General features: G+C 37.7%; 1 protein-coding gene across 4 annotated transcripts in view; it reads left to right on the top strand.

The window, feature by feature from the left end:
• Positions 1-12,729: 12,729 nt before the first annotated feature.
• Positions 12,730-19,043, top strand: part of LOC121861399 (multiple epidermal growth factor-like domains protein 6) — a 107,877-nt gene continuing 101,563 nt past the window's right edge. For all 4 annotated transcript variants that reach the window (XR_006088018.1, XM_042359075.1, XM_042359074.1 and 1 more), the window contains exon 1: positions 12,730-13,422. Coding sequence is in view for 3 of the 4 variants with exons in the window: in XM_042359075.1 (XP_042215009.1) it covers positions 13,331-13,422 (92 nt within the window). In the remaining variant the exon portion in view is untranslated. The remainder of the gene's footprint in view (positions 13,423-19,043) is intronic.

Here is a 19,043-nt window from a genome sequence, read left to right as displayed (position 1 = left end):
TGACAAGTGAGGAAATGATAAATAAATGAAATAAATACAATGACTATCGTATTATTCGTGTGGAAATAATAATAAGATATATTCAGTAAACTTGACATACAGGTTTACAATTGGAGAAGCAGTTCAGCATGAATATATACAATGTAGGCATACAGTGCTTGTAGGCCTTGGGAGTATACAGCTTCATGTGTGCAGAGACAGTGCAGGTAAACAACAATGGTAAACAGTAAGGCAACTTGAACCAAAGACAGCCAACAAAGCTGCTCGGGTGCTTATTTCTAGGAGGGTCCTTAGTACAGTAGCATACTTAAAGACCTTAGGTGCTGAAGCACGTAAGTAATAATAATTATTAAACAGAAGTACTGGTACCTGTAGAGTAAAATGTTAGCATACAAAGGATCACCTGAAGATTAGACACCCTTGCTTATTTTACTTTATTAAACACCCATGTTACCTGGGTTTAGGTTTGGGTATGTCAGATCAGGATTGGTTTGGTGGTTATGTTGTGGTAGGTTTATGTTGCGTTAGGTTATAATTTATTCAGGTTAGGTAATACTGTACTGTATAGGGATGGGACTATAACAGGACATAAGTATGCAAAACTGTACAGATCACCACTGTCCAAATTGTTTATTTTTTATATATACAGGTACATGTTTTTTTTTAATATATGTAGCATGTAACTTCAGCAATGAATGTTTTTCTTTCTGGGTCTCAGGGCGACCTTAACACTATCTTCTCTAAATATGACATCTACCCTAAACCAACTGTCTTAAAAAAAAAGATAATAATGAAAATAGATGCCACAGTGTTTAATACAATTTAACCACATACAATTCTTATACAGTACGGTACTGTAATCAAAACTTAGATATGACATTTACCTCGGGTGTGTTATACTGTGACAAAACAGATCTGAAGCTTAAGTCAGCCTTTTTTTTTTTACGGCAGCTGACATAAATTTTCAAGAAAAATAATATTTAAATTTTGGTATTTTTTTTATTACCGCCGATCATCACTCAGGTTTCCGGATGTTTTAAAAGGCGAAAGCTAATACGAATTCACATTTTTGGCATGTGTGAAGTACTGTATAAGAATCACAAATATCTAAAAATTATCTTGTGTTTCTTGTGACCCTTGTAGCTCTGCGTATGTTCAAGTAGTATGTTACTAATGTCCAGTTTAACATTCAAGACCGCACCCACGTTTTAGCTTGGACTGAATGTGAAGTTAAGGGGAAAACAGTTAAAAACACTGCCATTAAAGTATCGTCAGGTTACATGCTAATAGCAGTTCGTCATTGTCACAGTTGGAAGAGTTTCTGGGCGACCACGTGGTAATGGCTCAGAGGAAGACAAACTGAAGTAAGAAGATGATGTACTTGGGACAAAATTTATACCCTCTGATGATCACCAACATACGGTTAGCTAGCTGAGACATTGGCTAGAGTGTAGAGAACTACCAGTAAAATGAAACATAACAACCTGTAAAGAGGTAAGTCTTCTGGTTCTGTCGTTCTCTTTCCCATTCATGTCACATTTTGTATCTTCCATATATTTATGTTGATAATATTTATCCTTTAGTTCAATCATAATAAGTCTTACTTTAAGGTTCAACAGTACCGTTAACTGAGTTTCTGTGCTTTTATTTTCTGTGTTCCTTCTTTTCTTCTGTAGTCTTTGATAAGTCCATCTAATTTCTTTTATTCAGTTCTTGCTTTAGAGTAAGTAGTATGTGCACTTCCTATATTTTTTTATTTATTTGATATTAATACCGTATTTATTACAAGTATTCTCTACTTCGATCTAGCACTCCTCAAATGGCTTTATCATTTGATCATCTATTGTATATCTAATTATCTCTTGTTCGATGAAGTTATTATATTATATAATTGCATGATCATCTTGTATTCAATTGTATCTTTTATTGGCCATATCGAAGTTTGTCCTGTTCCGACTAAGGGTTATAGAGGAAGGATATTAAACTGAAACTTTTTTGGTACTACAGTAGATGGGTAACTTAAGAAAAAATATGTAATCTGCGCGACATCGTAGAAAATGGGTATAAATAGTGAGTAACTGATCTATATTATTGTTTTTAATTGTGTGTTGACTGCGATATCAAAGAATAACAGTGAACAACAAATAACATAAAACAATAGAAAATATACATATATTTTTCATATACTGTATATACTTTCTTCAGAGTATATACGTATAGTGCATTTATTTATGTACAGAAAGTTCCCTCATAATTTTTTTTTATCGTTGTTGGACTAGTGTATTACTTACCTTGTTCATCGTTAAAGCTCATTAATAACATAACAATAATATGCTTTATCTTATATTTAAAAAATTCAATTGCATTTTTATTGTGCATTTTCTTTGATTCTCATTAGTCCCTTGGGATTAGAGGAAAATATGTGATGTTCGTATTTTTTATAATATAGGCCTACTGTATTTACATACCAGATCATATGAAGATTCACCCCCCCAGAGTAGCCAACTGAAAAATCTCCTCTCTGTTGTAACTGATAAATTGCTTCCCCTCACTAGTTTTATTACTTCAATTCAATTAATGAATCTACAGCATTATGTAATTCAGGACACGAAACTACAACATAAGTACAAAAACTTTATTAAAGAGAAAATGAAACCAAATCACTGTGTAGGTATAGTTGCAATATAGAATTGGTTAGGTTAGGTTAGCCCTTAACCTAACCTAATCTAATTTCACTATGTAAAGGTAATAATCCCTATCTCACCGTGTGACCTGGTTACGTTAGGTTAGATCAGTATCTATGTACTGAGATTATCGACATTACCCTATAATTTATGGTTTTTTTCTTTCGGAAAACAACGGAGTTTCAGATGGTTATAATTGATCCTATTCTTCCCACACACAACACAGCTCCATCTGCAATTAATAAAGTTGATTTCACGTCTAAATAATTAAATTTGTCGATTTTATTTTAACTTTTTTCTCTTTTGATCCCGATATTCAACTTCGAAAGTAATATCCGTAAAACATAAAATAAAGAATATCTGGCCTTATCGTCATTTGTTTAAATTTCTCATAATTAACAGACAGATATATATTGTAATGAAAACTTAAAGGCTAACCTCTTGGGGCCCTATAAAATCCTTGAACGATCTACACTGAGGTACTGTCAACCTTAGACGTGCTACGAATAATTTCTAACATAACTTCCACACTGTATAGTAAGGTACTGAAAGACACCATCAGCCGTATCTTTCAGCTGTCTTTTTTTATATATTACGGTCAAACTATTTTTTGCTCACGCCACCAAAGTGAGTTGTACCACTTGTCATCATACATTACCCACCACTTGCTCATTATCTCGAATTCTGTCTCCTACACCTTATTTACAGCGGCCACAGAACTATACCATTTATTTCTCCGTTTTTTTTAGTTTTTTTTTATTCCCTTTTTCGTTGGTGATTTATTAACACCATTTTTTTTCATGCTGGGGTCAAAGCTTTGTCCTCAGCATCATGACACACTATAAGCTACCACTAATTGCTAATATAGGTTCCATATAAATAATATACACTGCTATTAGAGTATTGACGTCATTAGGAATGGCTGGACATTAGACACAAGACGTTGTGGTTGATTATTCAGTATCATTAACGGCTTAAACTCAACCAGATAATAATTAAAGGCAGCCGTACATGTCAATACACTTTCTAATGTATCTCACAATTCACTTATTCTGTGGGTCTTGGTTTATACTTTATCTTCATTGATGGCTTCCCTGAGAGTAGGATTATTGGAAAAAAATATATATTTTAAAAGTTTTTCTATCACAACAATATCACTAACAATAAGAAGCTTCAGGAAAATATTTATAAAAGGTGAACAAGGAACAAGTTTCTTAGATTCGACCCATATCAGCGGAGTACCCACATAATTCTCCACCTGCCTCAATCTTATCTCAGGAGGAGGTGTGGAGACATTTACAAGGCTGGTGTCAGGCGTCCTCTGTCCACTTATACAATATATGCAAAACAAGAAACAACTCCTTTTGTCGGACAGTCCTGGAATTCTAATCTCTACTGCCCCTATACCTGTTTTCATGGTACTAGAATCTGAGGATTATCAAAAATACTCGTTCAGCTGTCGAGTGGATACAAAGCTCATCTCTAGTTCATCTTATCGAACATTTATTAGGTCTTTGTCAATACTACGACTCGTGTTTTTAAAGACACGAAATAACACAACACCTCACTTTTTCTAAATACGAATTTCCCATACGAAAGAATCCACTTACGCCAGCATTGTTACCCACCCTACAATGACATTGCTTGAAACATTCACAATACCGGCATGTCACATTATTTTCCGAACACTTCCTAAGCACCCCAGCTAACGCCTGTAGTGAAGGCCTTTTTTAATAAGCAGGAAGATAGAACTAAAAGAATGGACGCTGTCTACATTTACTAAAACCGCCGTGGCTCGTAAGCTCCGATCTATGAGGTTCTTGTATCATTATGATGAGAGGTGGAAGTACAATATTCTTCCTCTACTGGAAACCTTGTTAACAGCTGTTATTGATAGCAAATATAACAATCGGGGACTTATGAGAGGGCATTAGGTCAAGACACCCATTTGTTCTTTGACATTTATAGCCATACAAACTATTATTTACTATTATTAAAGAGACAGAGTAGAAGATTGCCTTGGTACTTTACTCGTATATCATATTGAGGCATAAAGGAATAAAAGGAAAATTGTTTTAATGCTAGTCCTTCTCAACCAGTCGATTTATGGGTTTGGAACTACTGCTGTGTTGTTGATCGTCTCGTTTGGTATTTGAGACGTTCAGGTTAGGAGTTCGAAGCATTCAATCAGGTTTATATATTTCGAACTTTCCTTAGCCATCTGAATTCGGTGAGTTCCAGCATAAGGGAAGAAGAATAGGGAATGAATGAACAACGGTCACCTTATTTCCTCAATTTTATTTAATATGAGGATTGAGGACAGCGTTCTAACTAGAAATGTACTCTCATCTACGTTTAGTGTGTGATCAAATTAATATCCAGTACTCGCTTACATACCTTAGTTGTTAAAGTGGAAAATTCATTATAACATGAAAGTCGTTCTATTGATATGATTCTTTAAACCGTATCTTTCGTCATTTACTTTGGTCTAATGCATTTGAGTTGACTGACAGTATCGTCTATTCGAGTTGCTTGAAGGCCACGACATGCAAACTATAATTTCCTAACTTAATCCGAAACATTGATCAGACGAAACATTGATCAGACGAACAGACATGCATTCACAAACCGATTATGATTCATGATGATCCACTTGGTACAATAAAATAATACTGATCAGTGATTTATTTCAAACTACACCTTCCATTAAAACACACCGCGTTTATGTAAACATGTTGCCGCTTGTCTCTATGGCTACATCACCACCTATGATTATATTCAACCGATTAAATACTCGTAGCGCTATATAATGTAAAAACAAACAGAAAGATATCATTTTTTTTTTCGTATGATAGGTGTAAAGGATGTCAGACGGGACACACACACACACACACACACACACATGTCGTATTATTTCCCTCACTATTTGAAATGATTCACCAACAGCCACGAACCACTTGTGAATTATATGAACTATAACCATATAATTTAACCCAATAAAGTTGATGTAGATACCTTAAGAATTATGGGTTATGGTATATCAGGATTATGTAATATATACCGTATATAGAGGAAGTTTGCGGTACTTCAGGTTATAGGAGAGCAATGGTTCATATTACCATCAGCTGAAGTATGAGGGGGTGAGTTGATGATCATGAGGGAGTGAGTGAAGAGTGTGTGGGTGTGTGTGTGTGTGGGGGGGGGGTTCTATACTGGTACTAACTCATCTTGTATTCTATCCCTGTTTGCCTCGTTAGTAAACACCATAACAATCCTAAGTGAGAGTCAACAAACGAGCCGCCGACCTCAAGTTGTATTTACAATTAACAAAAAACCCTCGTTACCTACAACACTCGGCTAGGCCCCCCCCCCCTCATCACAATGGCATTAACACCCCTCCTTATCACTTTCGTCTATTTATTTGATTCTATTACTTATACCGCCCTCTAAATATTTCCTTAACTGTTCTCTCAGCATGAAATACATTCAGAAACAAATAAACTAATCCATGGTGATGTAACTAACACGTTGCCAAATTTGCAACTCGCTGATCTCACTCTCCTCCGCCACGTCCAATTTTCCCCATTGTATTCCATCAGTTCTATCGTGGTCAGTTTCTAAGCATCATCATGATAATTAGAGACTTTATGTGTCTTCCAAACTTTATATCGGTAATATGTTTCTCTTGCTGCACCAACTGAGGAACTTTATGTAAATGAATAAATTAACCTATGTGACCCTACTTTGGCACTGTTATATCATATAATCAGTCACGTACGTATGCATCTATTTGGATTATACACGATCTACTTTTACTCACACACCCTCCTCAGAGCATCATCTGTGTCAGAATGATCCATATCGTGTGGTGGATCGCTCGCTTCTCGATTTACATCATCAACCAACCCTCATAAACTCTGCTCGTGTCTGGAGTCGAATTTATGTTTGATTTTTTTTTTATCAAGGAGTTATATTTACCAACTGGACCACCATCATTGTTCTCAGTTTATCGTTTATATATATTAGTTAAAAAATGGAATAATCGTCTGGAATATTTGTATTATTTATGACATTATCTTGAGGAAAAAATATATATTGTAATAAAAATCTCAAAGCCAATTCAGACACAAATACATCGTTAATACAAATCATGTGAATCATTGGTATCTGACTCGGTAATAAAAAGTCAATGTGGAAACTAAAACAAATACAATATTTGCATAATGGTTTCTATGGTCTTTTGTTCTTAACGTTTGCTCATATATCTCTGTAACCACTTTAGCATATTAAGAAACCCTTCAGATAATAACCTTTTTATCATTATTCGCTGCACTTAAACCTATATTGATAAAAAACTACAAATCTGGCAGTTAATAATAGAGTTTATGGTATGTGGTCGTTTTTTTGCGCTCTGCCTGGCGCGAGTCGACCCGTTTGTGGGAGGTGTGTACTAAGCACTGATGCCGTCCGAGATGCTTATATTTCTTATCAGTTTCTTAGCAATAATATAAAAGACAGCTAAGTGTAAACTAACTAATGTAGTTTATTTTAGTAATTGTTTGTAAAGAAAAAAGGGTCTTATTTCGCACTGCAAAGACCTACTGGGGTATGCTACACCAACGCACTTTGATTAAACGACACTTTTCTTATTCTTGCGTAAATTCAGCTTCGGTTTGACTAGAAACTTACCAGTCATCGATAGTGAGAAAATTGGTAGCGTCCAGTGTAAGTAGTGCCCGTGATATATTGCTGTAGACGTCTCGATGCTCGGTATAAGTCATCTGCAGAGCCACGATTCTCTCACAAGGACCCAGAAGCTAATACACTGAGGTACAAATGGTAAAAGTTTATGATTTATATACGTGACTTATGATATAAAGGCAAACTTTATATAAGCTATCTTAGTAATGGAGTTTATGGTCACTTAAACATGTTTTTATAAGTAACAATCTTATGAGACCTGAATTCTAAGCACTCGTCGCTAATAAACAATCTAGTTATTTAAGGAACAACAACCGCATATTTGTTCACCTTTGTCCCCCGGTGTATGAGAGACGTGAGGGTGAATGTTAATGTGGCATCGTGCTGTAGTGATAGAGTATACATAGTCCTTATTAAACCTGTTGATGGTGCGTATCACAATAGTTACTTTAGGCTATGTGGAGTTATATAAGTCCGGGAGTCTTTCATGTCCGGTAAATATATAGAATATACAGTAATTACACATTGATACAAAATTTATTTCTTGTCGACTGAAATATGTGTTGTACCCTTCTTTCTTTCTCCTGTTAGTCTATATTTTCTATATCCTTATTACATTTTCTGGTTCTTCTTTTCTATCAATCTTCCTCTTTTCTTTCTTTCTCTTTGTTTCGTGATCTCATAGTTGTATCTTTCTTTTTGTTCACAAGGCCTCATTTTTACTTTTGTTTTCTTTATGTATCGCCAATTCGTCATTCCCTTACGTAGACGCAGTATGGGTGGGTGGGATGGGAAGGGTCAAGGAAGTCATCGCCACACTTACTAATACCGACGCGCGCCTACCATGTGTGCTGTGGGCTCAAATGCTCTGACTCCTTAGCCAATTTTTTTTTTACCTCAGCTAGAGACAATTTTTTAGATGGTGAATTGTTTGAAATTATCATCTAACATTATTGACATTCTTTTGTTCTCTCATCATGATATGGAACTTATGGTGACCATTTTTTCACCCAGAGCGTCTTGTTGACATTTATCACTCAACGGGTGGCATCAGACATTACGACATCACACCAGCAATGTCTTGGTTTATATTGTATTTTTTATCACAAACCAGAAGTTCATTTCCGAGATGATTATTGTTCTATGTGTCTCTCCTTCATGTCGGCGGTGAGGGCTTGTTTAACTCGTGGTCAACACTTGAGACTCGCCCGCCCAACACAACAGTCACCTCGACACACACCACCACCACCTGTTCCCACTCCTGCTAAGTACGATCGCCAACTCGTTCCCTCACTCTCAAACTAAGTATTGTAATAAGATAGGTAGTACAGTCAATATATCTGCCATTCACAATAACTCCTGAAATCTGTCGGTTAGTCAGATTTTGTTTGCAGAGTGTAAGGGGCTGTCTGGCGCCGTCTCACACTCCTCTTATTGTCTAGGCCTATGTAGACGCTGTTGGTGGGAGTCCTCAATGGTCTCCGTGCGTTCATGACAACATTGTGTATAGTCACTACCCCCTGTTCTCTCTCTCTCTCTCTCTCTCTCTCTCTCTCTCTGTTTATGGTTTAATAACTTTTTTATCATTGATTTTATATCTTAAATCAAATGGAATCTAGATATGTTTAAAATCACCACGATGTATCACCGTTTGTATACATACATACATACATAACCACCTGTTGATAACGATGTACATTATTTCCACATGTAAACTTGTGACAAAAGAGAGATTAAGTGTTTATTTATTTCCACCAGATAGGCCGCCACTGACAACACACACACACACACTCTACCATCTCCACAAATAACAATTCTATTAGTCACACTCACTCCCCTGTACTACTCCCTGATCCTCGTGGTATATTTGGCACCAACTCACATCTGTATTAGTTTGTATTGTGATAATATCTAGCAACGACAAAGAAGCATAATGAGTAACATCTCCTTTGCTTACTCTTAAAAAAAAACTTGTTATTTTTTCTTTTTTTTCGGTCAAGAGGAAGTTGAGCAAAAAGTGGAAAAAGGGGGAGGATGAGCGGAACAGCTACCTTAAAGTGAAAATAGCACAGTCTCCCCCCTCCTCACCCTCTTCCTCCCTCACCCTCTCCCTCCCTTCCCCCCTCACCCTCTCCCTCCCTCCCACCTTCCCTCACTCCATCACGTAACGACAAAAACATTAAAGTAGATTCAATAATACCCGACGTTGATATTTAGGTCACATGAACTGTTGTTTAAGTCTGAGTTAATAATAGAATCTTAAGAGACATAATTCACCCACAGGAAGTTTATTGGTGGAGAAAAACAACGAACTCGAAATTCATTGTTTGGTTGAGTGATAATAACGTAAAATAAACTGTTTTCATTGTGGTCTTCAAAGGTAGTGGACATCACGAAAAAAGATGTAAATACTGAAAAAAAAAATGCCCTATCAAAAAGCAACCATCAATTACAGCTAACTATATAAAAACACTAATAATAAACAACTAATTAATACCACACTTGGGTCTAACGATTAACAACTATTAACCCTCGAACTAACTAAACATTAGACCATCTATATCATCCCAACACTTGAACACCTTACCACACTATAACAACCCAGAACAGTGTAGAAATCCTAAGGTTAAAATATAAACCCATGAGAATATCTGTACAAATTGGCACGAAAAAGGAATCCCCGCGAGAATATACCTTTACCACTGAGCATCTGGGACGTTGCTATTACCGCAGCTCATTAGTTACCATCTCTCTACTTTCCCACGATTACTGAGCTTCATTACCACCATCGTGTTGGCAGGTGGTGGTATGGGTGTCAGAGGTGAGGTGGTGTCATTTGAAGAGGGAGGTTGATTGAGATGCTGGTCATGCTGTCTCATTGTGTATCTAATTTTTTGAGAGATTCTGTGTGAGGTAGGAGTGGGGGAGGTGGGGGGGGGGGTGGGGGGGAGAGAGGTGGGTAGGGATGAGAGAGAGGAAGGGAAGAATACGGTAAGAGAGAGAGAGGATAGAGAAGATAAACGCAGGAGTGGGGTGAAGAGACTAACTGGACCTTCCCAACCAAAAAGTATCACTACAGCTCCTAAACACAGTACAGCAGCAGTACGTAATCCCAGAGTCCTTTTTATTTCGTTCTTTTAGTTGTTGTTTTTATTCGCTCGAGGTATAAGTTATCTATTGAAAAAAAAAAGTGTAATTCTTTCTAATTCATTTTCCGTACATGAAGTTAGCGGCGGGACGTAGCCATCCACAAGATAACATCAAGAATCCTTACGAAACCGTCTCATGGCTGCTGTGTGGTTGGCTCTCCCCCAGATTCTGTCAAGGGAATTTTTCTCCTATTGGACAAACTTTCACGTACCGAACTACTTATCGAACCGGTATTACTTGATTTTAGATAAAGCTGTTTACACGACCTGTGCTAATGTATAATTGATGTAATTATTTTCTCTGAGTCGTTGTATCGTTATACCGTAAACTGTAGTGTTATCTGCTCGTCATGGAAAACGGATTCTTTGCTTTTGGTTGATCCCGGTGTAATGGGAACCACACGGAAAACTTTTGTCCTTACGGTGGTCACTACTAGGTCGCTTCTCTGAACTTGGGAGACAGATGAGGTGAGAACGCGAGTTTGTGTGGAGATGGGGAGATGAAAGCTCCTCCCTAGTGCATCTCTGGAGGTTATATACAGCGAGAAACCTGATCAATATATATTTTAGGCTCGTATACACCATGAAAAATATTTATATACCCAATATTTAAATCAAACTTGCCGCTATAACACAAGAGGGTTTATAAAGATCACAAGACGTATACTAATCAAATTCATCTCACAAGCGACGTCTCTTAGCCTGGCCCCGCTAGGAATGTACGACACAACCAGTCTTCGTGTTAGGTTTATACACGCACACACACACACATCTGAACCCCAAACAACCTGCAGTAACTTCCATAAAGCCACGATAACTAAACCAACTATATGACAGATATAACCTTTAACGCCATCTGTCTTAAGGTGCATAAAGGACTACGGTTATATTTTTTCTCACTACTTCCTGAAATTATCTTCTTATACCTGTTGCAGTGGGGATACGGATTTAACCTCCACGAACGACCAAAACATAAACAAAACGAGAAATTGAGAGATAAAACTGAGACGAGAGAGAGAGAGAGAGAGAGAGAGCAGTTCTATAGACACACAAATTCTGGGAAAACTGACACAGAGAGATACTAGGATGTTGGGGAGACTTACACAAGAAGGTTTACCGAAGTGTAATATAAGCTGGGAAGCTGAGGCTACCAACATCATTATTAGGTAAAAGAAGCGATAAAAAACATAAGGTGGGCGATAATAGTGGGGTAAAAGGAACGATCTTGATACATTTGTAAATTTTTGGCTAAAACAGATGTTCATTCTTATTCTGTTTGGGTTATTGTCTTCCATTACATGTTGTTTATATTTTTCTAACTTAATTATTGTTAATCCTTCCATGTATTAATAAACTCGTGCTTCACCTATTTGGAGCTGTGGGGGGAGGGAGGGAGGGAGGGAAGGAGGGAAGGAGGGAGGGTGGGAGGGAAGGAAGGAGGGAGGGAGGGAGGGAGGTGTTGGAGGCGTGACTTATGTTAGTGTGAGACGGGGTGACAAATAGCCGTGTACTTAAGGAGAACATACCTCTCCCGTTTCGCATTAGCGCTGACCTTAAGCGTCCCACTAACGAACTGCGTCTTGTCAAGTGCGTCATCCTCATCCAGCCGCCTGCTCTCCTGTTTCAGGTTAGGTTAGGTTACATAATCGACAAGACTTCAGATTTATGTCTACGACGTCATAGAAGATTTAGTTATCGAATTAACCAGTTTTCATCACTTAAACCGGACAAACATCAACCTTTTTGTATTCATTATCTTTCTCTCCTTTATCACTGTTTATTTCCCTGTCCCCATTTGTTTTCTCGTTCTTTTTTATTTTGTTTTTTTATGTGTCATCGCCTTGTCCCTCTCCCCCTTTTATTGTGTAAAATTATAATTATTCCAACTCGTACTACACAGTCATGTTTACCTTTGTGTGAGCGTCTGTGTATAAGTGTGAGGTGTTTGTAAGCAGCACAACAAGGAGTTACCCCCATCAGTGTATGATGACGATCGTTAGGGAAACTATCTGTATCATCGTAGTTCTAATCTTTCCTTATAAATGTATAATTTGACACAACGCTTGCGCAAGGGAGTAACAAACGTATTTCCGTGTTAGAGAGGGTGCCAGTGACGTAACGATCTCTGAACAGTTTGTGTCACTGGTGGGTTGGCCTCACAGAGTCGCAGCCTCACCTCAGTCGCTGCCCAGGTGTCGTGCGGGGAGGATGTATCGCTGTGGCTGCTGTTGTCCTCACCACGTGGCTCACCCCCTCATCACCTCCTTTTCGTGAACTTTTATAATGCCTCACCGTCGCTTGGTCTAATATCTACCGAGATGATTGATTGATTTTTTGTGTGGAAAACAAGGGCCGCCATGACCAACGCAGATGAGACAAATTTTACCGTGTGTACTCGGAAGGATTTCTAGGCTAACAACCTGTAATTAGTTGTGTCATCTCTTTAACTGTTTCACGATACGAATATTTTCACCACTGATCGATACAGCGAAGGTTAAATGGAGTGTCGTTCCATATTAAATTTATCACTATTAACGAGGGAGACATTTTCAGTGATCAGTTCATAGCTGACGTCTTCTTGATGGAACGTGAACCATTGTGAGGCTGAAACAATGACAGGCTTGAGCAAAATTGTGTTAGGTGTCTGGAACAAGTGAATCACGCTAATAATAACTGGAACAAATATAACACTAGCTGAGTTAGGAAAAAGAACCAGCTGGCGTGTACGAACCAGCTACCCCAATAGTGACGATAGCTGACGTGTGGTTAACCAGCTGAGAAAGAAGTTAATACAAGATGATGGCTGTCGTAGCTGCAAGTAGTGTGAGGTGGTTGGTGGTGACGGCTGTGGTGGGCATCGCATTGGGTACTACTCTACAGAAGGGAATGTAAGTACTGTGTTAATGCTATGTACTGGAGGTATAGCGTATATCAGTGAAGGTTACATATACTATACACCGGAGATTATATACCATACAGGAAGGGTATATACTGTAGTGTTCTTATAAAATTATATCCTGTACTATAAATCTATAATTTACGAATAGTATCTATAATTCTCATGCAATTAAAATGATGGTATATTATTTTTACGTTGTTGAAATTAGAGTTGCACAATCACCTTAATAATATATGCAAATTTAAAACATCTTGTCCTTCTGTAATTGGTTGGTGCATGCAAGATTATGCGATTTAATTCAGACAATACGCGCCCAAAAAACACCTACAAAATCTTCAATACACTTAACGAAAATAATTATTAGTTTTTTATTCTTACGAGAGAATAAATACCAGGCCAGATTATTTGTGCTGTATTGTGTTAAGGTTTCTGATTCTTTTATTTATTTTATGCAGTTTCTTTGTTATTTGTTTTTATGTTGTTGCATCTATACTTTGTCACTTCTGTGCTTGTAAGTATAAGTTTGTGCTACTCAATATTCTACAGTTAGATTCTATGCCATGGTGTTGGATTCTATGCCATGGTGTTAGATTCTATGCCATGGTGTTGGATTCTATGCCATGGTGTTGGATTCTATGCCAAGGTGTTTTTTTATACGTATTGGTCTATTACTCGTTATTCTGTTCCATAGTCTATAAACCAAACTCTAATATATACGGTAATGAAGATGCAACTATCCCTATTTCTTAAAAAAAATTGTACCGAAAAGAAAATGATGAAATTTCTCCCTTATCATAGTCAGTATAGGCCTACCCCGTTGATCCCAGTTATGTAAGTTATCCAGTAAAACAAAACCAAACAACAAAACACGCTGAGTTATCTAAGGAACATAAGTTATCGTACGTATTGTTAAAGTTTACGTACCGGGAAATATGAGTTATCGTACTGAAAAGGTTTCAAGTCCTTCTCGAGTCACCGACTGCTTTGTTTGCTTCGCCTGTCGCCATTTGTCGCAATTTCTCACTCAGGAAATCTTTTGCGGCGCCCTTTTTAAACGCTAGGCTATAATTCCCCCATTGTATTACCCGCACTTCAATGCCGCTTTCTTTTCTTTGTCCTGTGCAGCTTCTATTATAGGACCAATTTTGCTATTGTTGTTGTTGTAGTGGGGGGTTGTTTCTGTTCCAAGAGCCAAGAGAGATGCTGAAGTTCAAGTCAGCTTCCTTGCTCTCGTGGGGTACACCTTGTGGTTGTATCTATCTGTTATAGCGGTGTTGTACTGTTATAATGGTTAACGCAAATTCACCCTTGTTATCAGTGAAGGATTTTCGAAGACCAATGCTAGTTTGACTTTAATGTAGTTATTCATTTACAGACAAGTACACACACACACACACACGCACACTCCTCACACACACACACACACACACACTCCTCACACAGACCATTCAAGCAGTGACCATCTCATTTGTAAGATACCCTGCCTAATCATCCCTTGTCACACCCTTCTTTACCACCACCCCTTCACCTTGCCACACCACCCCATACACCCTTGCCCACACCACCTTCCACACCCTGCTTCACCACCTCTCACACCCTGCCACACCACCTCCCCCACACCTTACCTGACCACATCCCACACTCCAACAACACTCACAAATTAACGTATAACCCCAAAGGTAGTCGAAACCCGAATTGTTTTTAGGTGGTCCTCGGAATTCGCTGAGAATCCACTATTGTTCTGTGGTTGTAGGTAAATTCTTGTGGTCGCTGGTGTGTATGGGAGGATGAAGAGTATTGTTAGCATAGTTGGCGTTAAGTTACGTTTATGTATTACTAATATTTCTTGATTATATCCAACATAAACATGACGGTAAGGATTATGTTACACGGTATATGGATTTTAATTAAATGTTTTATCGAGATATACAAAACAATACTCATTTGATCACCTTTTTTTTTACCAGACTAATGGATGTTTATCGCGTTGTGATTTTCAGATAGAAGTAACTTTGCACTGAATGGGTACTTTATAGTTAGGGAACTGAAGGCGTTCTATTGTTGGCGATACTGAAAAAGATGATAAATTTCACTTATGGATTATTGAATTAAATGATATAAATCGTGATAGTGAACGGTAGCTTTTTATATACAGTAACAGTATCAAGGGTTGAGTCGACACCTTATACAGAATAAATCACAAGATCCTTAACTATAAAGCATTAGGTTGCTGACAATGACCGAATGAGATGCCTTGAATCCTTGAGATAACACAACTTAAACCACTATTGTGTAACGTGTTGACTCTCTGACAAGACGATATATTTTGACCCTTTGAACACTAAATACATTAATCGCTTGACTGAGTATTGGTATATAATTTAACCCGAATAGGACAAGAAAATTAATCTCAAGAGTATGATGATTTAATCCCATGATTACTCAAGTTTGTGTTACGTTAGTTATCATATATATGTCGGCACTAAAGTTTATTCTCCTTAATATATTTTTTTTTTCGTCTGTATTTTATTTTATGGTGGAGATAATGTGAACTGGCCACATCCTCTCCTCCTCGTCACCACTCTCACCACCACTATCACCACCAACCTCCACCCGTATCTCCCTCACCACCACCCGTATCCCCACCACTCTGCTGATCCATATCCTTCTGACAGCCCTCCCACTTACCACTCATTCCTGCGCTAAATTCCTCAATATTTGTCTGTTTATTCAGCAATATCTCACGTCTTAGACAGAATCCTACTCACCAATTGCTCCCTCCTTTAACTTTATTATCAGTTTTTCTCTATCATTTAATATGTGTTTTATGCACGTAATTTATGGTAATCGCTTGGTATAACCTGGTCGTGTTTTTCTTTCAATAGATATTCATTTTGTGCTCACTTACCCCCGAGAAAATTGAAGCCTGATTCTCTCTCTTCTATTTTAAATGTTTTTCTCAATTATTAAGACTTTAGGTTTAATATTATTATTTTTTTTACAACTAATAGCAACAGTAATCACATCAGTTAACAACTACAACAAAGGCATCACCTAACAAAAAAAAACCCACTGCAATAACAACCACAGCAATCACACCAACAACCAAACCACAATCAATCACACCATAAGCATCACAACCGTCAACCACACATCACATCCGGCATCATCGCTGGTGGTGACTGACCATTGGACCAAACCTTTCACAGCCTCCGTTTACGCCTTTTTATCCTAGTACTTACCCCCGCCCCTATGGCTACATTTTCCTTCTATTCACACAAACTTTTCACATGTGTCGTTCCCCCCAGTAGTGAGGAAGAGTTAGTTAGCCCTTATCACACCCTAATGGAAGGTTGATTTTTTTTTATCTTCTATACATGAGAGAGAGAGAGACTGTGTCGTTAATCCAGTTGGGTCCGCCTCGGTGGACAACGAACGGCGCGTCAGGTTGCTCCACACATCGATAACCAAACCACTTCTGCAATGCTACCCCCCTCCCCCCTAATGCTACATCCCGACACTCATTTGCATCATCCTGAGTCTTCAATAGAGAGCTTTGGAGCATTAAGAGGAAGAGATTGAGATTAGTGAGAATTCCAGGGGTTAATTTTTTTATCATCCTGCATGGCTTCGTGTGTGTGAGTGAGGTAGAAAGAGAAGGGGAGGGGAACTCTAGATAAGGGTTATGAGATTGGAAGGGCGGAAACCTGTTATTAATACATTCGTGAATTTACAAAAAAGTTAAATATTAAGTTAAATAATAAAAAAAAAACCTTGTGGATAAGTGCTTGAGAGTTAATTAAAGGCTGTCACAGGTGTTTGTAATTAAAGTTGATTATTTTTGAGGTTTACTGTAGATATTTAAGAGAGTTTACCTGCAAAACTGGACTCGGATAATTGATAATACTCCTATCACTACCAGTTATGTTCCTAAATTAACCTCGTGTCTAGTAACCAACCAGCATTGGAACTTATCACGTCAAAAAAAAAAAAAAGAAGCTTTTCCAGTAATTCCTACATCTCATTTCCCAGAAGAGATATACACAAGCTGACTATTTTAGTTTTCAATAATCATACTCTGTTGTCCATTTCTAAACAGGAGAGTAATTCGTGTACCAACTTCAACAAAAAGAGCATGACTACAACTCTGTGAGACGTACAGTTTATTTATACATTTTAGGTTTTTTTTTCCACACAAGAAACATACTTCACACGCTAATTACTTGAAGTGTATGTTGGCTAAATTAATTATGATGTTATTTTATCACACGATAGCAATTTTATGTCATTTGGCATTATTTTTCTCCCAAGCGAATTGTTTTTCGATATTAGTTCAGAAGCAAAATACTCCCCCCGCCTCCTTGCATAGCCTCGGTTGTTGGCCGTCAAGGTGTAAAGTTACCTGCCGCCTATAGTGATTATTTCAGTCATTGTTTTTATACTGTATTTTATAAGTATTGTTTTGGTTCAGTGTATGTTTGTGTAAGTGAATATTTTTTTCTCAACTGTTTTACGAATTTTATGATTTTTCTGTGTGCGTAATATCAAGTGCACACAATTACGTCACCGACACGAGATAAAAGTTTACACTCGTGTCTACAAGATGCCAACCTCAGTCGTGACATCATACGAGATGTCCGTACGGTGCATCATTCCGACAAAGTGACGTCATTCGTGCAATTACTGTCAATTATGTTAATTTATAACTTCAGACCCACAGTTTGTTTACATTAATACCTCCTTGTTATCTATCCTCGTCACTTTCGCGTTACCTCTCAGACTATCTTTAAACCCGGGTGAAAAGTTGACCATATAAACGAGGGTTATATGTAAGGGGGCTGGGGGTGTCATCTTCGTGTACAGCTTCTTCAGGTTGTTCCTTAACGCTTTCGTCAGATATACCGCATAGAAATAAATCATTGGTTAATATAGAAAAATGCTGTAATTTATTTCCTTGGGTGATAGAAAGGGACATATTATTTAACGTTTTTATAACCTGTCTTTAATAACATTGACGCAGTGTATAGCTGCGTATTTAGTTAGTCATGTTTTAGTACGTCTGGAAATACGAGAAGCGAAAAGCTGTCTGTTAGGCCTCAAGGTTCACAGTTATAAAACCATTTCTTGTGGGTTTTATAATGCACCTCGACCAGAATAAAGCCAGATATTGTTGAGTTATGTGTGTTCAGGATTACGTTCGTGTTCTTGTTCCGACTGAGGATTACATTCGTGTTCTTGTTCCGACTCCTCCTCACCAGTCTCCCATATAGTCGTAAATATCGCCACAATTTTCACTTTTCCTCACACACACACACACACACACACACACACACACACACACACACACACATCATTGAAAATCATCTATGTATTTTGTTTAACTATTCAATAATATCTATATGAAGGAATAGACCATTAGAATTATAGACAAGTGTTCAAGAGGGTTAAACAATGGTAACTCCCAAATGGTCTTCATATAGTGTTCATGGATGGAATAGTAAACATGATTTCAAAGGCTATTATAGATAAGGATTTTAACGTAAAGATCTCTCTAGTTACAGTTCCCCTTTATAGAAATGTTCCTATGCTATGTAACAAGAGGTAGTGATC

Source organism: Homarus americanus, unplaced genomic scaffold, assembly GCF_018991925.1.
Source record: "Homarus americanus isolate GMGI-L3 unplaced genomic scaffold, GMGI_Hamer_2.0 scaffold24260, whole genome shotgun sequence".
Classification (NCBI taxonomy): domain Eukaryota; kingdom Metazoa; phylum Arthropoda; class Malacostraca; order Decapoda; family Nephropidae; genus Homarus; species Homarus americanus.
The sequence above is the reverse complement of the archived record's forward strand: the minus strand, read 5'-3'. Positions and strand labels throughout refer to the sequence as shown.